Source organism: Eschrichtius robustus, chromosome 5 (genome assembly GCF_028021215.1).
Source record: "Eschrichtius robustus isolate mEscRob2 chromosome 5, mEscRob2.pri, whole genome shotgun sequence".
Taxonomy (NCBI): domain Eukaryota; kingdom Metazoa; phylum Chordata; class Mammalia; order Artiodactyla; family Eschrichtiidae; genus Eschrichtius; species Eschrichtius robustus.
Window position 1 is genome coordinate 1164361 of NC_090828.1, and position 22279 is coordinate 1186639.

Below are 22279 nucleotides of genomic sequence, written 5' to 3' on the forward strand. Positions count from 1 at the left end.
GAGACGCACAGAAAACAAAATGTAAAATGGCAAATGCAAATTCAACCATATCAATAATAACAAGTGTGAATGGACTAAATAATCCAGTCCAGAGGCAGAAACTGTCAGACTGAATAAAAATAAAAAAGGCTCATCTATATGCTGTCTACAGGAGACGTATTTTAGAGTCAACAATAAAAACAGATTGAAAGTAACAGGATAAAAAATCATATATCATGGAAATAACCACAAGAAAGCTGGAATGGCTATACTAATATTAGGAAAAAATGGACTTTAAAACAAAAAAAATTACTGATGATAAAGAGGGTCATTTAAAAATGATAAAAGTCAATTAATCAGCAAGATAAAATAATTATAAACCTATATGCACCTAATGGCAGACACACAGATACACGAAGCAAAATCAGACAGAAATGAAGGGAGATACAGATAATCCAACAATAAAATAATTGGAGATGTCAATCCCCCACTTTCAATAGTTGATGGAAAAACTGGGCACAAGATCATAAGGAAACAGAAGATTGAACAATACTATTAGACTACGAGACCCAACATATTTATGGAACATTCTACCTACCCAACAACAGAATATGTATTGTTCTCAAGTGCACTTGGCACATTGTTCAGGACAGATGATATGCTAGGTCATAAACCCACAAAACTCTTAATAAATTTGTAGGGATAGAAATAATACAAATTATGTACTCTGGCCACAGTGGAATGAAATTAGAAATGAATAACAGAAAGAAGTTTGGGGAAATCACATAAAACACACTCCTAAATAACCAGGGGGTCAAAGAAGAAATCAAAAGGGAAATTAGAAAATGCTTTGATATGAATGCAAAAGAAGACACAACATACCAAAACTTATGGAATGCAGCTAAAGCAGTGATTATAGGGAAGTTTATAGCTGTAAATGCCTATATTAAAAAGAAAAAAAAATATCTCAATCAGTAACCTAACCTTCCTGCTTAAAACATTGGTGGAAGAATAGCACACTAACATAAAGTAAGCTAGTTAGCTAGCCAGATAAATGTGTGTCTGTTAGAGCAAACATTAATGAAGTAGAGAACAGAAAAACAACAGAAAATCAATAAATCCAAAAGGTGGTTCATTGGAAAACATCAGCAAAACTGACATATCTGGCTGCACTGACCAGGAAAAAGTGAAGACCCAATTTACTAAAATCAGAAGTAAAAGAGAGGACATTACTACCAAACTTATAGAAATGAAAAGGATTATGAGAGAATACTATGAACAATTTTATGACAAAAATTGGATCACTGAGATGAAATGGACAAATTGCTGAAAACACATGATCTACCACAACTGATTAAAGAGGAAATAAAAAATCTGCACAGACTTATAACAACTAAAAAGATTGAATAAGTAATAAAAAACCTCCCAACAAAGAAAAGCCCAGGCACAGATGGCTGGTAAATTACACCAAACATTTCAAGCAGAATTAATACCAATCCTTTTCAAATTCTTTCAAAAATTAAAGGGAGCACTTCCTAACTTATTTTATGAAGCCAGCATTACTCTGATTACAAAGCTGGACAATGACATTATGAGAAAACTACAGACAAATATCCTTTATGAATATAAATGCAAAAAGCTTCAACAAAATACTAGCAAACCAAATTCAGCATCATGTCAAAAGAACTATTGAATATCTGACATGACCAAGTGGGATTTACTCCAGAAATGCAAGGGTGGTTAAACAACAAAATAATAAATGTAATACACTGCATTATTAGAAATGAAAGAAAAAACCATTTCAATTGATGTTGAAAAAACATTTGATGTAAAAAATCCAACAGCCTTTCATGATAAAAACACACAACAAAGAATAGAAGGGCCTTTCCTTAACCCAATAAGGGGCACCTGCAAAAAACCCCATAGTTAACATCAAACTCAATGATGAAAGACTAGATACTTTCTCCCTAAGATCAGGAAGAAGACAAGAATGTCTTCTCTCACCATTTCTATATAATTTTGTATTGGAGTTGTTAGCCAGTGTAATTAGGCAAGAAAAATAAATAAAAGGCATTCAGGTTGGAAAGGAAAAAGTTAAACTCTATTTGCAGATATCATTTTACAGATTGAAAATCTTAGGAAACCACTTTTAAAACTAACAAACTAGTATTAAACTATTTTGACTACATATAAAAATAGTAATATTAATCTAAAAATAAAACTACTACACTATTAAAACTAATAAATACATTCAGTAAGATTGCAGGATATAAGATCAACATACAAAAATCAATAGTATTTCTATACAGTTGCAGTGAACAAACCAAAAGTGAAATTTAAAAAACAATTCCATTTACAATGGCATCAATAAGAATAAAATACTTATGAATACATTTAACAAAAACAGTGTAAAATTTATACTCTTAAAACCACGAAACATTGTTGAAGAAATTAGAGGAGGCCTCAATAAATGGAAAGACATCTCATCTCCCTATCAGAATCCCAACTGACTTCTTTGTACAAATTGAGAAACTGATTTTAAAGTTAATGTGGAATTGCAGGGGTCCCAGAATAGCCATAACCATCTTGAAAAAGAACAAAGCTGAAGGACTCTGACTTTCCAATTTCAAACTTACTGCAAAACAATGGTAATCAAGATAGCATGATACTGGCCTAAAGATAGACATATAGAAACAATGGAGTAGAATAGATCCCAGAAATAAACCCATGTGTCTATGTCAACCGATTTTCAACAACAGTGCCAAGACTTTTTAATGAGAGTAAGAACAGTCTTTTCAACAAACGGTGCTGGGACTACTGGTGATCCACACACAAAAGAGTGAAATTTGACCCCACCTCACACCACATACAAAAATTAATTCAATTTGGATTGAAGAGCTAAATGTAAGAGCTTAAACTATAAAACTTTGAGAAGAAAATACAGGGATAAATCTTCATATCCTTGGATTTGGCAATGGATTCCTAGATGTAAGCAAGGAAAGAAAAAAATAAATCAAAATTAAAAACTTTTGTGCTTTAAAGTATACTATGAAGAAAACGAAACATAACCCATAGTATGGGAGATGTTTTGAAAATCATATATCTCATAAGGGACTTGTATGTAGTTAGGATAAATTTTAAAATCTTACAACTTAATAATAAAGACAAACAACCAAATTAAGAAATGGACAAAGAGTATGAATAGAAATTTCTACTAAGAAAGATACACAAATGGCGAACAAACACATGAAAAGATGTGCAATATCATTAGCCATTAGGGAGATAAGAGATATCACTTCACAATCACTAGGATGGCTATAGTCGAAGTCAATAATAAGTGTTGGTGAGGATGTGGAGACGGTGGAACCCTCGTGCGCTGCTGGTGGGAATACAAAATTGTGCAGCTGCTGTGGAGAACAGTTGACAGTTCCTCTAATGTTAAACATCGAATTACCATAAGACCCAGCAATTCCACTCCTAGGTATATACTCAAGAAACATGAAAACATATGTCCACACGGAGATTTATAGAAGCATGATTCATAAAAGCCAAAGAATGGAAACAACCCAAGTATCCATCAGTTGATGAATGGATAAACGAATTGTGGTCTACCATACAATGGAATATTATTCATCCATAAAAAGGAATGTAGTACTGAAACATGCTACAACATGGATGAACCTTGAAAACATTATAGTAAGCAAAATAGTCGTGAAAGACCATATATTATATGATTCCATTTATATGAAATGTCCAGACAGGAAAATACACAGAGACAAAGTAGATGAGTGGTTGCTTAGAGATGGAGGGGTAGGGGAATCGGGGCATGAAGGCTGTCGGGCTGGAACCGTTTTGGAGGATGAAAGTGTTCTAAAATTGATTGTGGTGATGGTTGCACAGCTGTGAATGTACTAAAAGCCATTGGATTGTGCACATTTAAATGGGTGTATCGGATGGAATATGAATTAGGTCTCAACAAAGCTGTTCACAAAAGAGTCCCAGCACTCTAACAAACAGACATGCCCTCTTGTCATTTCCCTGTTTCCTTTTAAAGAGGTGATTTGTGACACCGAGGTGCCATCAGATCCACTTTTAAGTTCTGCTTTATTGTCAGCCCTCCCAGAAGCATCGCCCTGGTACCATGTGGTCTTCAGGACGGTGGCTTTGGCCCTGCACACTTCGTCACACAGCTGGCTTCCTGACCCACGTCCTAGTCCCCAGAGCAGCGTGGGAAGTGGCTCTGGGTGCTGGTGGGCACAGCGGTTGGGGGGGTGATGAGGGGCTTCCACCTTCTCTACTCATCTCTACTCGCCAGCAGGTGTTTCTTTGTGAAGTTCCTGCATCTTCAGGGGTGCTGGCGAAGCGGAGGATAGGTGACCTTCCTTGGAAGGACTACGTGTTGTTTAAGGACAGGAAGGTGGAGGGACGTGGTTGAGCCGCAGGTGATTATTGTCGGGGGCTCGCTGCCCTCCTGTCCCCCAGCCCCCTGTGCATCCTGCCACCAGTGGCCAGAGAGCAGAGCCAAGAGTCTCCCCTCCAGAGAGGGGTGTGAGCCGGGCAAGGCCAGAGAGAACCTGGCGCTGCCTGGTGGCCTTTCAAGGCGTGGTGAGGGGACACAGAGCCGGGGCCGGTGGCCAGGAGGCCGCAGATACTAGGGCAAGGATGCAGGGGCAGAGGGACGCCCGCCAGCACCGAGCCCCGCTCTGCGCCCTCGGACCTGCTCGGGGGTTGTCCAAGGCTTGGGGCGCCTGCCTGCCTTGCCGCACAGCCAGGGGTGGGCCCACCACAGGAGGGTGGTCGAGGTGGGCAGCTCAGAGCCCCCTCCGCAGGTGGCGTCACGCGTGACCAGGAGGGCCCACGGGGGCTAACGCGGTCTCCCGGTGCAGCGGAGCTGGCCCCCTGTTGCCGGCTGAAGCGGAAGGGCACCGGCCTGCCCGAGGGGCTGGACTTGGACGAGCAGGAGCAGTGAGTGGCCGAGGGTGGCGGTGGGCTGGGCGTGCTGCCAGGCCGGCCCCGACCCCCACTGCCCTGGACATCGCGGCTCTTGAGAGGCCTGGCCCTGCTGCGGGCGGTGGGCGTCCTGGACGGCGCCCGCCCACTAAACCCTGGTGGACGGGGGTGGGCTGGGTGCGGGGGAGGCACACCCACCGGGCTCACCGTCCTCCTGACGCAGGCGTGCCAGGCCCACTCCCGAGGCGCGCCCGCTAGGAGGCTGCTCCCCCCACTGCAGACTGCCCCCCACTCCCACGCCGTGGTGCGGGTCCCCTAATGGTGTGGTGTCGTCTCCTGCCCAGTCGGGCCGGCCAGCACCCGGACGGCTTCCAGGGCACGGGCCTTGTTTCCTGTTCCCAGTAGCACCGCACTGGACACAGGGCAGGCTCCGGGGCTCCGGGCCTCGGGCACAGGTGACGGGTGCCTCCCGACGGCCCACGTGGCTTCCCGGCAGGATTCCCTTCTTCAAGTTCTGCTACGAGTGTGGCCGCTGCATTGGGGTGCGCCTTACGCCCTGCACCCGCTGCTACGGGATCCTGACCTGCAGCGAATACCGCGAGACCAAAGCCTGGCGCGACTTCCACAGGAGGGACTGCCACTCACTGATGGCCATCGGTGAGTCCGGGTGCCGGGCCGGGCTGCTCCTGGGACGCAGGCACCGGCCTGCAGGGTGGCCGGGCAAGCATCCCTCATCATCCTCTGAAATTGCTCAAATTCAAGCCACTTTGCAGAATTTCCAGATGGGTCTGTGTGGGGACAGGGAGGGCACTGTCCCCGTGTAAGGTGGCAACGCCACGCTTAGTGTGCCCGTGGCTCCCTGGAGGTGTGACGTGACACCGGGGGCTCCGCTGGACACCTGGGGGCTCTGCTGACACCGGATGGCCCTGGTAGACAATGGCTCCCCCGGACCTCAGGGCACTTGGCCTTGGGGCTGCTTCTGGAAGTTTCCTCCTAGCCCGCTCTCCCGGGTGTCTGTCGCAGCAGGAGTCTGCTTCTAGAAGCACCCTCCTCTCCCACCCTCCCCACCCCCCTCTGGTGGGCCGCGAGGAGAGCTGAGGGTGCGTGGGTAGTGACTCTCCCCGGCCCTGTGCTCCTGGTGAGGCCGGTGGTGAGCAGGGCTGTGTGCAGAAGCTGGGATGTGGCTGGGCGGCCCGGGCCTGTTGGGGGCCAGGGAGAGGGGCAGGCGATGTCTGCTCTTTCTCAGAACCTGTCCTCGGTTCCACCGGAGAGGCTGGGCTGAACCCTGCCCTCGGGCCTGTGGCCCCGAAGCTCTGACAGCCAGTGTCACCTCCGTTTCCCCCCTGTGTAGTGGGTCTTTTGATAACAGGCCCCTGTGGGGTGCACCCTGGATCTGCTCACAGCACCGGGGGCTGGGTCCTCTTTGAGGAGCGATCACGGCGCACAGGGAGTCCTTGCCGTGTAACCCACACACGTGCACGCACGGAGCACGGCACGCCTGTGCAGCCCTCGCCCCACGTTGGGCTCTGGTCACCTGGCGCTGCGGCGGGGAGCGGAGTACCGCGCTGGGAGCAGCAGTGCCGGCCCTCGAGGGCGTGTGGGCCCCCGGGGGACGGCCCAGGCCCCTCACCTTCTCCTCCCCCTGCCAGTTCCTGGTGCAGGGCCCACCGGAAGGGCGAGGGCTGGAGGGTGGAAGGATCTCAGTAGCGGAGCCGCGCTTGGTGCCCAGGCTGAGAGGGCTGGGCTGCCTGTTCTCCCCTGCTGGCAGCTGCACCTTGGGGTCGCTTCTGGGCTCCTGGCCCCAAGGAATCGAGGGCGGGGGGTCTGCGCCTGCAGTGCTGTGCGTAGCAAGGTCTCCCTCTTGACCCCCAGTAAAGCGGCCCCCGTGGGGCTGCTTTTAACCCTCTCTGCCCCTACCCAGGCCAGGGGCTGCACGTCCGTGCTGGCGATCTCACTGGGCCCCGTGGGCCTGCGCCGTCTGTCAGGAGAGGAGGAGGGCCGGAGGGTGCGGCTGGAGCGCGCTCTAGAGGTCACCGCCGGGACGGGGGACCCACAGCCCTGCTCTCCATCCGGGCTCAGAAGGGACGGGCTGGGTGTCTCACGTTTCTGCCCACGGGCTCCAGGCTGTCCCCTGGTGTCCAGCGCATTCTTTTCTTCCACGTGCGTTTACTGAGTGTCTGCTTTGCCAGGGTTGTTCTGGGGGGCTGCTGGATGTGGACTGAGACGGAGGAGGAACTAGAGGGTGACCCTGAGCCAGGAGCACAGCGTGAGGAGGGTGGGCCCCTGGGTGGTGCGCCTGCTCTCGTGGAGGGGGTGGGGGGAGGGGGGTGGTGAGGAGTGAGGGCAAGAAGGTGGTGGTGCTTCCAGGGAGGAGGTGGCGGCAGGGGGGCTTGCTGCTGAGAGCAGAACCTCGGGGAGAGGGGCGGGGCGGGGCGCGGCAGTTGGCAGGGAGTCAGGGATGGAGCCTAGCAGGTGAGGTCCCCAACCAGGCAGGCTTTTTGCTGGTCAAGGCGGCACCTGCAGCCATGGGGGTTTTGCTTGACTTCCATAGCCTCTTGTTGGAGATGGGGCTCCCTATGTGGGAAGTTTGCTGGGGGCCGTCCTGACCGATGCTCCTGTAAGGGGAGAGGAAGGCCTGTGGGCAGAGTGAGAAATGACCTTGTATGTTGCTCTGGAGCTGGGCTGGCTTTTCAGAGGGGCTCTCCATGGAGGCTGGGGGCTGGGCCTTTGTAGCAGCCTCGGCTAGTTGTGGCTGCAGGCCCCCCAGAGGGACACGTAACATGGCAGTGGAGGGCCTTCCTGGGGAGGGGGGAGGGGTGGGGGTGTGGCCGCTCCCACTGCATCTGCCAGAAGGAAAACGTCCTAACAAGGACTCGTAGAGAAGTTAGAGAATATGGATACACAAAAGTAAGAAATAGTGAATGGCGATTATCCTGACACCCGGAAATTACCATGGTTGGCACTGTGGTGTGTGTCCTTCCGATTTCATCTATGTGTCTACAGACACCACACACACAACACACGTGCACACAGCACAGACGCACATGAGTATCTAAAGTGGGAGCACGGTCGTGTTCTAAACTAGGCCACAAACGTCTCTCTTTGCTACTAAATACTTACCTGCAACATCATTTTCCCCAAATGAAAATAGTTTGTTTCATTCTGGTTATGCAAGATGAAATCAGCGTAAAGCATCCTAGCCTACTCAAGTATAATTATCCTGAACATGTTTAGATTTTCATCTGTGCACGCATGCATACATGCGTGTATGTCCTCAAGCACCCCATGCACACATGTGCTTTTTCATGCACTCCGTCCATTTATGTTAATTAAAACAAAGGTTAACTTTGCGACCTTAATCTGCCTTTCCGGAGCACCGCGCGGTCCTGTCACTTCCACGCAGGAACCCGAGCATGTCTGCCCGATGCCCCTGTGAAGGGCGTTTGGGTTCACCGTTCACCTGTGAGAGGGTGCGGCACGCACACCGTTGGCCTATCTTTCCCTTTGTCTAAATTCACAGGCGTTAACTCTTCACACCTTTAGTTTTGCGTTCTGGGAGGTCACCGCGCGTGTCCCCACACCGCACCATCAGTCACGGGCTCTGGCACTGTCGCCCTGTCCGGTCCCCTGGGGAAGGCTTGTACCAGTGTGAGCACACTTCCACGCTTCCGATTCAACATTTGTCTTTCCTCTTGCCCTGCTTTCACTGGAGAGCTTTGCTCTCCCCGACTTGTGAGGACTCTTCCTAAAGCACATCCCCTCTCCCTCTCCTGTGGAAAGGGCCTTCTCCCAGTTGAACTTGGCCACGTGGAATTTTCTACTCTCTTGTTCACTCCGTCTGTTCTGTCCTTCAGGGTCCGGTTTGCTGGCCTGCTTAGGGAGCAACCCTGGACAAGATTATACAAGGGTGTGCCCAGATTTTACAAACGATTTTCTTGCACTATGGTTTTACCTGGAATTTTATAATCAGCCTAGAATTCGTTTTTGTGCAGGACCCGAGAGCCGCCTAGCTGGACCTCTCCCCCCGGGATTAATGGTGATCGAGTGTCCACTTCTGTTTGCTGCCCGGGCACACGTGCTCCTGGGTGCCCCAGGCTGCTGGCTCCACTGTCCCCGGGACAATCCCACCAGGGTTCTGTTCCCTCTGAAATGCACTAGCTGTTGTCCATACGCAGATGAATTGTAAATTGTCAGGTTCAAGAATGTCTTGCTGGGACTTTGTAATTATTTTCAGTGTTTAGTTTGATTGGGAGACAGCATCTCCTGTATGTTGTTTTCTAGGCAACAGTATGTTGCTGTTGAGTTTGATATTTTCCATTACAAAGGAATCACCGGCAACCTCTTTCACACCTCACTTCAGATCTTCAGCAAACCTGCTCAGCTCCGCCTTCAAAGTACGGCCCAAGGCCATGTAGCTCCGCCCTCCACCCGCATGCCCTCAGAGCCCTCACGCCTCTGGCCCCGCTGCATCGCCACACCCACCCTGGCGCTCACCCCCTGGCGCTTGGCTCCACCCTCTGGCTGGAACACCCTCCCCCAAACGTGGTTCACTCCCTCCCTCCCGCCCCCAGATGGGTGCTGCGATCTCCACTCCTTTCTGGGCCAACACGTGCATGAGTGCCTCCCCGCTGCCCAGCATGCTCTGGGCACCCAGGACACCGCAGAGGACAAGGGCACCGGGTCCCTGCCCTGGGGGGGCCCACATTCCAGGAGGGAGAGCTGCTGTGTGGGGGAGGGCCACAGCTGCCGGCCTCCACAAGGAACTGTGTGCCAAGCTGAACCGCAGGTGCCACAACAGTGCCTCAGTACCGTCCACGGGGGACCCAGCCCGCAGGCCCCAGCGTTCGTCTTACACGTGATCTGTGCCCACACCATGGACGAGATCAGGCAGCTCGGCTACTGCTTGTCCCCAGCCTCTGGGTGGTCGGCCACGGGCTCCGGAGATGGCGATGCCTGGGTCCGTCCCTCCCCGGCGTCTGTGGCTGTCTATCCCTTCCCCGGCACACTGGCCGGTGCTGCAGTGGTGCTGGATGACGTGGCAGTGGCAGGCCACCTGTGACTTTAAGGGAAGGCTTTCAGCCACTGATTTCTTAAAAGGATACGCGGCATTCCATTCTACAGTTGTTGCGCTACAGTTAGTCGTCCCAGCTTAAATCTTACCTCTCTGTTCCATTGGTCTATTTGATAGATGCTGTGCCTCTGTGTATTTTCACTTGTGTGGTGAAGCATCTCCCCATCACCGCCACTCTCAGGCCACGGGCCCAGCGCTGGCCTCTCCGTCCCTCCCTCACCCGGAAATTCAGCTGCGTCTCCAGAATATACGGGAACCCATCACCTCTCACCTTGCCCTTGGTGGTCCCTGCAGTGTCTGGGAGGCTGTGCCTCATGGACCCCTCCTTCGTGCCGCCCGTCCCCCTCCCACGTTGCCGTCCACGGAGACTCCGACCAGAACAGGGATACAGCCAGGCCAGTGGCCACCCCCTCAGGTCCCGAGTGCCTCGGGCAGCCGCCGGTCGGGATTTCAGACGCAGGGATAGCTTGGGCTCTTGGCTGTCCCTGGGGTCAGCTTTCCCCTTGACAGACTCAGAGCAGGGTGGCGCCCGGCACTGCCAGTGTGTGTGGAGCAAAGGGGGCCCCGTGCTAGGGGTTCCTGCAAAGCAAAGCTCCCTTTCCAGAAAGTTCTGTGATGTTGCTGAGACCCTCTGCCTGCTTCTGTTCTCTGAGCGTGAGGATGTGCCCCGAAATCCCACCTCCCTTCTCCCGGCCTCAGTGGGCTGGGCTGGCTGCTGGCCCCTTGGCTCTCTGAGAACTTGGAGTTCTGGTCACTTAGGCCCCGCTGCCGGAAGACGGGCCCCAGGAAGCTAGAGAGGCTGTGTCCAGGCTGCACGCTGGGCCCCACCTGTGCCCCCGTCGGCGGCCTGGACCTGGAGGAGCCTGCCCGCCCCTCCCTCGTGCACCCCACCCCGTCGGGGGGTCGTGGCGTCGCTGGGACTGCCGGTCGCCTGCTGGAGGCTGATGGGAGGGGAACGTCCAAGGTCGCTGGGCCAGCAGCGCTCGGGGTGAGACTGCCAGCAGGGGGTGGGCTGAGGCCAGGGAGCACGGCGTGCGAGGCCTGGTGACTCGCCGGGACCTCGGTGCCCCAGAGGGAGAAGCCCCGAGGGCCTGGCGCTGGGTCCCTCAGGGGCTGTGCTGGGCGTCAGGGCCACGAGGGCAGGAGGGGAGGGCCACAGGATCACTGCACAAGGCAGTGATCGACCGGTCTGAGTGACAGGGGTCAAGTTTTGGCGAGAGGGGGTGCAGGGTCAGAGCTCAATGTAGAAATGCTCAGCGTGTGCTGGGCACCTGCAGGAGGCGGGGCTGCAGAGAAGCACACGCTGGTGCCGGGAGCACATGGCAGGGCTGCCGGGGTGGACCTGTCAGCTGTGGGCGGTCATTGGAGCCGCGTGGCTGGACGGGGGGTGGAGGCGGCCTCAGGGTCAAGTCCTGTGTGTCCCGAGAAGTTGAGGGGAGAGCGGACTGCCCACGGCCTCAGGAAGTGGGGGCCGCGCGGTGGGATTTCTCCTGCCCCGGGCAGCTGCGGAGCAGGTGTGTGTCCGCGTGTGCAGAGGCGGTCACTGCCAAGTAGGTGGAGGGCCGGGCTGCCTGGGGGCTGTCTCGCCGGGCAGCCGTTGGGGGGTCAGTTTGCTCCGAGGCGCTCCCATCCCTGCCTTCTCCCTCCCCCCAGCCACTCCCACCCTTCCTCTGGCTCAAGAGTGTGCCCGGATGCCCCCTGGCTCCCCTGCGACCCTTGCTCTCAGCTTCCCTGCCTCCAGGCTCCTCTCGGCCAGCCACCTGGACGCCGGGTCCTCCCTCAGGCTGGTAAGAGGAGCCCTGGCACCTGCCTCGCCCCAGGCCCACACCGGGGGCACTTGAGGTGGGGGGGGGCAGGACGGCGCAGGGGGGAGGTGGCCCAGGGTGACCGTGGGCGACCTCAGAGCGAGGGTGGCGGCCGTGGCCTTCGGGGTCCAGACTCAGTGGAAGAGCAGCGGGTCAGGAGGGCAGTGGGGGAGGACGGCGGAGAGTGTGAAGGGGTGCGGGGTGCGGGCCGGGGGTCGGTGATCAGGACAGTGACCGGTGGTGTCTGAGGCGCTGCGCCCTGGAGCAGGCGAGGTCCAGGCGGTGGGGCGAAGGGGCGGGGGTGCGGATGGGCGGATGGGCCCCTCTTAGAGCGGGGGAGGAGCGGGGGCGGGGGACAGGCCAAGAGGATGCTATGAGGGGGGCCCATGTCCTCAGGGCATGAGGGGAGGGGACAGTGGGGGGGTGGGGGGCCGGAGCCTCTGAGCCGGAGGGACCAGGCCGGTTGGTAGTGCCCTGAGGGATGCCAGATAAGGTCTGGGGAGCAGCCCGGAAGCTGGGAAGGGGAGTCGGGGAGCCCGAGAGGGGCACAGCCTGGGAGGAGGCCTTGGGATGGGGAAAGGGCAGTGGCATTTGGCCGGGAATGTTGGTGGTTGAGATAAAGGGCCTGGAATTTGGGGTGCTGGCGTTCTGCCCAGAGCCAGCGTTCTATGCTCTGGAGAGATGGGGTGGGGAGCAGGGTGGGTCCCAGGAAGGATGCAGAAACCACAGTGCCTGGAACCTCAGGTTCCTTCCAGGCCACAGAGCCCCCGCCAGCTCGCCCTTGGAGCCTGGGGAGCTGGGCACCTGCCCCTCCCCCTTCCCGCCCGCTGCCGCTCCTCCTCGGGGGTCCGGAGAGTGACCTTGAGCCTGGGGAGGCTCCCAGCTTAGTTTCCTTTGTGGTTTGTGTTCTTGTTTTAGAAGAGACCACCCTCCACCCCCTTATAAGAGCTTCAAGGCCCTGGATCCGACCTAGTGCAACGCTGGAAATTTTAAAAAGTCAACAAAATAATAAAAGGAGCCCCCTCTCCCCCTCCCCCCAGGTGGGACAGGTATCCACACAGGCGTCCATGCTGAATTATGCTCATGTGAGGCCTGGCTTGTTAAGAACTGGCCGAGATGCAGGGAAGCCACCCCGTCTCCTGTTCTGGGGTTCTGCTTTCGTTGGCATCTCCCTACATGACGGGTGGAATTGCTTCCACTGTGAGACCACACTGCACGACGCTTTGGAAGGTCTCTTTGCATTTCCTTGATGACAAGCGAAGTTGAGCATTTTCCATACATTTATTTTTGGCCCTTTGGAATTCCTTGTCTGTGAATTACATGTGTGTGATCTTTGCCCATTTTTTGTTGTTGTTAAATTGCCTTTTTTTTAAATTGATAGTAGGAGCTTCTTCTCTACTCTGTGACCTGCACTTCCCCGTGTCCATGGTCTTTGTTGTGCAGGCTTGGACGTCAGTGCAGCCGTGGTCGCCGCTCGCATCCCTCGGCTTTGCTTTGGGAAAGTTTGCCGCGTCCTCAGGTCATACACCGCCGTCTTCTCTGTTTTGAAGCATCGCTTTCCACCGTTTCCCTCCTTATTCCGTCCCAAATATATTTTTGTTGATAATGTGAAGCAGGGGCCCGTTTTATCTTCTCCACGCGGTAGCCCGCGTCCCGGCACCACCTGTCTTATGGTCTTGTCTCCCCCGACCCTGGCAGTGCGTGTCGGCTCCCGCCCCTACACACTCGCCTTTTCCAGAATGTCATCCAGAAGGAATCGGCTGGTGTGGGCCCCTGCAGCCTGGGGGCTGCGTTCAGGCTGCCAGCCTGTGAAGGAGGAGTGGGGGGCTCTCACTTCTACGGGGGTCTTCGTTCTACCTCCCACCCCACTGGGTCCAAGACTTGCTCTCCCTACCCACCCCCACCCCCGCAGACTCAGAGCTCCTGCCCACCTGCCTCCTGCGGGGGTCCCCGCCTTCTGCGGGGGCATCCCTGCCTCAACTCCACTTGGTGCATTTCCCAATCTTTTTCTCCTGTTTTCTTTTTAAAAATAGACTTGTTCTAACCTTATGGTTTCCATCTCTCCCTTTTCCCCTCTCTGATACTACACAACACCTAATTTTATTTACTGTTATTTATTGAAGTATACTTGATTTACACAGGCTTACGTTATCAATAGTTTTAGGTGTACACCATAGTGATTCGATACTTTTATGGATTACACGCTGCACAAAGTTATTATAAAATATTGACTGTATTCTCTGTGCTGTACATTACATCCCTGTGACTTATTTTATAACTAGTAGTTTGTACCTCTTTTAATCTCCCTCCCTTATTTTACCCCTCCCCACCCATCCTCTGGTAACAACTTGCTTGTTCTCTGTATCTGTGAGTCTGCCTCTGTTTTGTTATATTTGTTTTGTTTTGTTTTAGCTTCGACATATAAGTGAAAACATACAGTACTTGTCTTTCCCTGCCTGACTTATTTCACTTAGCATAATACCCTCTAGGTCCATCCATGTTGCTGCAAATGGCAAGATTTCATTCTGTTTTATGGCTGAGTAATGTTCCGCTGTATAAATACACCACATCTTCTTTACCCATTCACCTGTCAGTGGGTACTTAGGTTGCTGCCATATCTTGGCTATTGTAAATATTGTTGCTATGAATATTGGGGTGCATATATCTTTTCAAATTAGTGTTTTCCTTTTCTTTGGATTATAAATACCTAGGAGTGGAATTGCTGGATTGTATGAGAGCTCTATTTTTAATTTTTTGAGGAAACTCCATGCTGTTTTCCATAGTGGCGGCACCAATTTCCATTCCCACCAACAGTGCCTGAGGGTTCCCTTCTCTCCACATCCTTGCCAACACATGTTATGTTGTCTTTTTGATGATAGCCATTCTGACAGGTGTGAGGTGATATCTCATGGTGGTTTTGATTTGCATTTCCCTGATTGTTAGTGATGTTGAGCATCTTTTCATGTGTCTGTTGACCATCTGTCTGTCTTCTTTGGAAAAATACCTATTGAGGCCCTCTGCTTATTTTTTAATCAGATTTTTTTTTTGATATTGTGTTGTGTGAGTTCTTTATATATTGTGGGTAGTAACCCCTTATCAGACATATCATTTGCAAATATCTTCTCCCATTCAGTAGGTGGCCTTTTCACTTTGTGGATGGTTTCCTTCACTGTGCAAAAGCTTTTTAGTTTGACATAGTCCCATTTGATTATTTTTGCTTTTCTTGCCTTTGCCTGAGGAGACAGACCCATAAAAATATTGCTAAGAATGATGATGTCAAAGAGTACTGCCTATGTTTTCTTCTAGGAGTTTTATGGTTTCAGGTCTTACATTCAAGTCTTTAATCCATTTTGAATTGATTTTTTTGTATGGTATGAGATAGTGGTTTAGTTTGATTATTTTGCATGTAGCTGTCCAGTTTTCCCAACACCATTTATTGAAGAGGCTGTCTTTTCCCCATCATATATTTTTGCTTCCTTGTTGTAGATTAATTGACAATGTGTGAGTGGGTTTGTTTCTGGGCTCTTTATTCTGTTTCACTATCTAAGTGTCTGTTTTTGTGCCAGTACCATTCTGTTTTGGTTATTATAGCTTTGTTATATAGTTTGAAATCAGGACGTGTGATGCCTCTAGCTTTGCTCTTCTTTCTCAAGATTGCCTTGGCTATTTGGGGTCTTTTGTGGTTCAATACAAATTCTGTAATTGTTTTATTTCTGTGAAAAATTCCATTGGTATTTTGATAGGGATTGCATTATATCTGTAGAATGATTTGGGTAGTATGGACTTTTTAACATTAATTCTACCAATCTGTGGGCATGGGTAGTTTTCCATTTTTTTGTATAGTCTTTATTTTCCTTCTTCAGTGTCTTATAGTTTTCAGAGTACAGGTCTTTCACTTCCTTGTTTACATTTATTTCTAGGTATTTTATTCTTTCTGATTTGATTGTAAATGGGATTGTTTTCTTGTTTTTGCTTTCTGATAGTTCATTATTAGTGTACAGAAAAGCAACAGACTTCTGTATGTTAATTTTGTATCCTGCAAATTTACTGAATTTTTATTTATTATTTCTAATAGTTTGTTGGTGGAGTCTTCACGGTTTTCTCTATATAGTATCATGTCATCAGTAAATAGTGACAGTTTTACTTCTACCCTTCCAGTTTGGATGCCTTTTCTTTCTTTTTCTTGTCTGAATGCTATGTCTTCCAATTCTATTGTTAAATAGAAATGGTGAGAGTGGGCATCCTTGTCTTGTTCCTAACATCTTAGAGGAAAAGCTTTTTACCATTGAGTACAGTGTTAGCTGTTGGTTTGTCATAAATGGCCTTTAATATGTTGAGGTACATTCCCTCTCTACCAATTTTGTTGAGAGTTTTTATCATGAAAGAATGCTGAATTTTGTTCTGCTAGATGTTTATTGAGATGATCATGCGATTTTTATCCTTCGTTTTGTTAATGTGATGTTTCATGTTGATTGATTTGCAGATATTGAACCATCCTTGCATCCCTGGAATAAATTCCACTTGATAATGGTATATGATCCTTTTAATGTATTGTTGAATTCAGTTTGATAATATTTTGTTGAGGATTTTTGCATCTTTGTTCATCAGGGATATTGGTTGGTTATTTTCTCTTTTTATAGTGTCTTTGGTTTTGGTATCAGGGTAATGCTGACCTCACAGAATGAGTTTGGAAGGGTTCCCTCCACTCCAATTTTTCGGAAGAGTTTGAGAAGGATAGGTGTTAACTCTTCTTTAAATGTTTGATAGAATTCACCTGTGAAGCCATCTAGTCCTGGAATTTTGTTCGTTGGGAGTTTTTTGATTATCGATTCAGTTTCATTACTAGTAGTTCGTCTACTCAGATTTTCTATTTCTTCATGATTCAGTTTTGGAGATTATATGTTTCTAGGAATTTATCAATTTCTTCTAGGCTGTCCAATTTGTTGCTGTATAACTGTTCATACTGTTTCCTTATGATGGTTTGTATTTCTGTGATATCAGTTGTAACTTCTCTTTCATTTCTAATTTTTAAAAATTTGGGCCTACTCTTTTTTTTTTTTCTTGATAAGTCTGGCTAAAAGTTTATCAATTTTGTTTATCTTTTCTAAAAACCAGCTATTTTATTGATCTTTTTCTTTCTTTCTTTTCTTTTTCTTTTTTTTTCTTTTTGTTTCTATTTCATTTATTCCCACTCTGATCTTTATTATTTCCTTCCTTCTACTAACTTTGGGCTTTGGTCTTCTTTTTCTAATCTTTTGGGTGGAAAGTTAGGTAGTTTATTTGAGACTTTTGTTTGTTTGTTTCTTGAGGTAGACCAGTATTGCTATAAACTTCCCTCTTAGAACTGCTTTTGCTGCATTCCATAGATTTTGGAAAGTTGTGTTTCTATTTTCATTCATTTCAAGGTGTTTTTTATTTTATCTTTGGTTTCTTCATGGGCTCATTTTTTTAGTAACGTGTTGTTTAGTCTCTACATGCTTTTTCCCCCCAGTTTTCTTCCTATAATTGATTACTAGTTTCATACCATTGTGGTCAGAAAAGATGCTTGATATGATTTCAATCTTCATAAATTTGTTAAGACTTGTTTTGTGGCCTAGTATGTCATCTATCCTGGAGAATGGTCCATGTGCACTTGAAAAGAATGTGTTTTCTGCTGTTTTTGGATGGAATGTTCTATAGATACTTATTAAGTCTTTTTGGTCTAATGTGTCATTTAAGGCCACTGTTTCCTTATTGATTTTCTGTCTGTATGATCTGTCCATTGACATAAGTGGGGTATTAAGGTCCTCTACTATAATTGTATTACTGTCAATTTCCCCCTTTATGTCTTAATATTTGCTTTATATATTTAGGTGCTTCTATGTTAGTTGCATACATGTTTGTGAACGTTATATCCTCTTCTTGGATTAATCACTTTATCATTATATAATGCCTTTCTTTGTCTTTTGTTATAGACTTTGTTTTAAATTCTGTTTAGTCTGATATGAGTATTACTACCCCAGCTTTCTTTTTGTTTCTATTTGTGTGGAATATCTTTTTCCATTCTTTCATTTTCAGTCTGTGTGTGTCTTTAGTTCTGAGGTGAGTCTCTTATAGGCAGCATATGGATAGGTTTTTTAAAAAAAAATCCATTCAGCTATGCAATGTCTGTTTAATGGAGCATTTACTCCATTTACATTTAAAGTGATTATTGATAGGTATGTACTTATTGCCATCTTGTTACTTGTTTTCTGGTTGCTTTTGTAGTTCTTCTCTGCTCTTTTCTTCTTTTGGTCTCTCTTCCCTTGTGGTTTGATGATTTTCTTTAATGTTATGTTTGGTTTCCTTTCTCTTTTTTTGTGTGTATGTATTGTAGGCTTTTGGTTTGTGGTTACTGTGAGGTTCATGTATATCTCTGTCTCTATATATCTATTTCTATATCTATGTACATATCTCTATATCTATCTGCCATCTATCTAATTTGTTTTAAACTGATAGTCATGTAAGTTCAAACACATTCTAAAAACTCTACATTTTTTTACTCCCCCACTCCACATTTTGTTTTTGATGTCATATTTTACATCTTTATATGTATCTCTTAACTCCTTATTGTAGTTAATTTTGTGACTTTTGTCTTTTAACCTTTGTACTAGCTTAAATTTTAAGTGGCTGATCCACTGCTTTTACTATATATTTGCCTTTACCAGTGAGATTTTTTTGGGTTTATTATTATTATTATTTTATTTATTTATTTTATTTATTTTTGGCTGCATTGGGTCTTAGTTGCGGCATGTGGGATCTTCGTTGAGGCATGCAGGATCTTTTGTTGTGGCGCGCGGGCTCTTCGTTGTGGTGCACGGGCTTCTCTCTAGTTGTGGTGTGTGGGTTTTCTCTTCTCTGGTTGTGGTGCACAGGCTCCAGGGTGCATGGGCTCTGTAGTTGTGGCACACGGGTTCCAGAGTTCATGGGCTCTGTATATTGTGGCAAGTGGGCTCTAGTTGAGGCGTGCGAGCTCAGTAGTTGTGGTGCGTGGGCTTAGTTGCCCCACAGCATGTGGGATCTTAGTTCCCTGACCAGGGATCAAACCCACGTCCCCTGCACTGCAAGGTGGATTCTTTACCACTGGCCCACGAGGGAAGTCCCAGTGAGATTTTTTTCATATATTTTCTCATTTCTTGTTATGGTCTTTTCTCTTTTGCTTAAAGAGGATGCTTTAACATTTCTTATAAGGCTGGTTTAGTGGTGACAAACTCTTTTAGTTTCTGCTTGTCTGGGAAACTCTATCTCTCCTTCAGTTCTGAATGATAATCTTGCTGGTAGAGTATCTTTTGTTGTAGGTTTTTCCCTTGCAACACTTTGAATATGTTGTGCCACTCACTTCTGGCTTACAAAGTTTCTGCTGAAAAATCAGCTGATAGATTTGTAGGGGTTCCATTGTTTGTGACTCTCTCTTTTTCTCTTGCTGCCTTTAAAATTCTCTATCTTTACCTTTTACCATTTTAATTATGATATGTCTTGGTATGTGTCTCTTTGGGTTCATCTTGTTTGGGACCCTCTGTGATTCCTGGACCTGGATATCTGTTTCCTTCTTCAGGTTAGGGAAGTTTTCAGCCATTATTTTATCAAATACATTTTCTGCCTCTTTTTCTCTCCCTCTCCTTCTGGGACCCCTATACTGTGAACATTAGTATGTGTGATGTTGTCTCAGAGGTTCCTTAAGCTGTCCTCATTTTTTAAAAATATTTTTTCTTTTTGCTGTTCTGATAGGGTGATTTTCACTATTCTGTCTTCCAGGTTGCTTACGTGTTCTTCTGTATCACCTAATCTGCTGTTGATTCCCTCTAGTGTATTTTTCATTTCAGTGTCTTCCTCAGCTCTGATTGGTTCTTTTTTGTATTTTCTAATTCTTTGTTGACATTCTTACTGTGTTCCTATATTCTTTTCCCAAGTTTGGTGAGCGTTTTTCTGGACCATTGCTTTGAACTTTTTATCAGGTAAATCACTTATCTCTGTTTCATTAGTTTTTTTCTCCTGGGGCTTTATCTTGTTCTTTCATTTGGAACATGTTCCTCTGTCTCATTTTGTTTGACTTTCTCTGTTTGTCTCTATGAAATTATGCAAAACAGTCACCTATGCTGGTCTCGAAGGCCTGTCCTTGTGTGGGAGTGTCCCTGTGCAGTCTGTGTGTGCCCAGTGGCTTCGGTGGGAGAGCTGGGTCTGAACTGAGCATGGCCACACCTTCTGGGGTGCACTGGCAGCTGCCACACACACCACCTTATGCACTATTCCAGTTTCCCCATCATCCAGCGTTCTCAGGGTGCTCTCTCTGGTTGGTGGGTAGTTTTTGGCATGTTGTAGATTTTAAATTTGCTATTTTTTTTTTTTTTTTTTTTGCTAATTTGCTGGGGATTTGCTCTTCCCTCTCTCTCTGGGGGAATCACATTCTGCCTTACACTGGGCGAGCTCTGTGGGTGCTTTTGTATCTGCTCCTGTCTGTCGTCAGCTGAGGACCAGTGGGACTCTGATGCTGCTGGGAGATACTTCTGCTCAGAGCCCTGGCAGCGAAGCTTTCTCGTCCCCCACTGGCCAGCAGGGAGAGCTTTTTGTTCCTTCCACAGTCCAGGCCATACAGGGCTGCCAGCTCCAGCTGCCTGTCCCATGCCTGTCTGCTCACCTGTGATGCCCAGAAGGGAATGTTTCTGCATCTGATAACCACTCACACACTCACTGCAACCACACAGGGCCTTTTTTTTTTTTTTAAAGTGCATCGGACTTAGCTCTCCTGTGACCTCAGGTAGCTGTTGATTTTATAAATACTTTGATTTTGCCCAACATTTCAACATGTCTGCCGGGAAGTGGGTCATTTCAGCTGAGGCTACCATGTTGCTGTGACCTCTTCAAAGTAGACATTTCTTAATATTTTCTCCTGTTTCTTGATATTCTCATGTCGGGACAGTCGGTCTGATTCCCCAGGTCAACGCTGCTGCATATTTTGAGATCTTGGGCAAGTTCCTTGCTGGTGTGTTTCTCTGCTTTCCCAGGCTGGGTATAGAAATGGGTTTATGCTAGAAACTCTGCAGGTTCCTGTCCTTATTTTCAGGCCACACGAAGGTAGGAGGGAAGTGTTTAGGGTCACTGAGGTTTCACTTTCGAGGGTGGGGTCCTGTCTAGAAGGAGTCCCTGCTGTGCAGAGGGAGGGTCTGCTGGGGTCTCCCGGGATCCCACCCATGTGCCCCATCTTTGATGGCCCTGTCACGTGTCTTCACTTTCTAGTAGGGACACAGACACCCTCATTCTAATCCTTCCATTATTCACTAGGGTCTTATGGTTGGGGAATCACTTCTCCATCCTGGAAGTGACTAGCACTTTGATTATAAACATCATTTCTAGACGGAGGGCTTGTCTCCAGGTAAAGGAGTACTGAGTGTCACCTGGAGGGGAGCAGAGAATGCATTCCTGCATGCGTATGCAAACACTGGTGTGTCTGAATGAGTGTGTGCATGCTTGTGCATGTGTGTGCACTGCAGACACCCACGCTGGCCTTGCCCAGGCCACCCACAGGTAGCTCCCTGTGGAGCTGGCTGATCTCTGCCCGGCAGTGTGGGTCGGTCAGGATGTCTGTGGCTTCCTGGATTCCCATGAGGAATGAATGGGGACCAGGAGCCAAGGAGGGGGAGCCTCTCACTGACCGGCACCTGGCCTGGGGTGGGCAGGGCTTGGGAGCTCCAGGGTGGTCCGGGGCCTGGCCCGGGGCAGGGAGGGCCCAGTGCTGCAGGGACAAGGCAGAGAGACCCCCAAGGTGGGCCCCCTCCCTTCCTGCTCCTGACCCGTCGGCTGTCACCTCACCCGTGGACTCCTTTCCCCCGACAGGGAGAATACATCCAGCTCTGTTCACAAGGGAACCCTTGCAGCAACGTGGCAATGAGCCACAGAAGTCTGCGACCCTGAAGCTGCCACGCAAGTCGAGGTGCTTATATTCCACCTACAGTCACGAGTGAGCGTCTGGACACCCACCTGCCTGTAAGGGCTCCAGGAGGAGCTGGGCCAGCAGGAACGGGGACCACCCCAGGACTCGAGGAGGGGTGGGCGGGTGAGCACGCAGTTGCTGCCGGGCGGCAGGTGTCCAGCAGGGAGGCCTGAGCTTCGCCCCAGGCCCAGCAGGAGCTGCGACCCCTGCAGGACTCCCTCCGTGGGGCGGCATTCTCCTCCCAGGGTGGGCTGCCTGGTCTCCCCCCCGACCCCGTGCTGGGGGCCCTGCTCTTTACACTCACGGGGCCCAGGGTCCTGGCTGCTGGTCCTTCAGTGCTCCAGGGCCCCAGGTGACAGAGAGGCTTTGCAGAACGTTTGACTGGCAGGCCACTGTGGGCTGCGACACCCAAATAAAGTGACCCTCAGTGGCTCCCGCCTCTATGTTGCCTCTGGCTGAGGTGCTGGGCCCTGCACTCGGTGCGGTGCTGCAGAGGCCGGTGTCCAGGTGGGGCTGCAGGGCCCCCCG

General features: G+C 49.1%; 1 protein-coding gene across 6 annotated transcripts in view; it reads left to right on the top strand.

Annotated features, from left to right (window-relative positions):
- Positions 1-22167, top strand: part of ANKMY1 (ankyrin repeat and MYND domain containing 1) — a 36675-nt gene extending 14508 nt beyond the window's left edge. For 5 of the 6 annotated variants that reach the window (XM_068544096.1, XM_068544100.1, XM_068544099.1 and 2 more), the window contains 2 exons: positions 5426-5586; positions 21655-22167. In XM_068544096.1, coding sequence (XP_068400197.1) covers positions 5426-5586; positions 21655-21709 — 216 coding nt within the window. In that variant the 3' untranslated portion in view covers positions 21710-22167. The remainder of the gene's footprint in view (positions 1-5425; positions 5587-21654) is intronic. The other variant, XM_068544101.1, reaches the window with a different exon arrangement.
- The last annotated feature ends 112 nt before the right edge of the window (positions 22168-22279 follow it).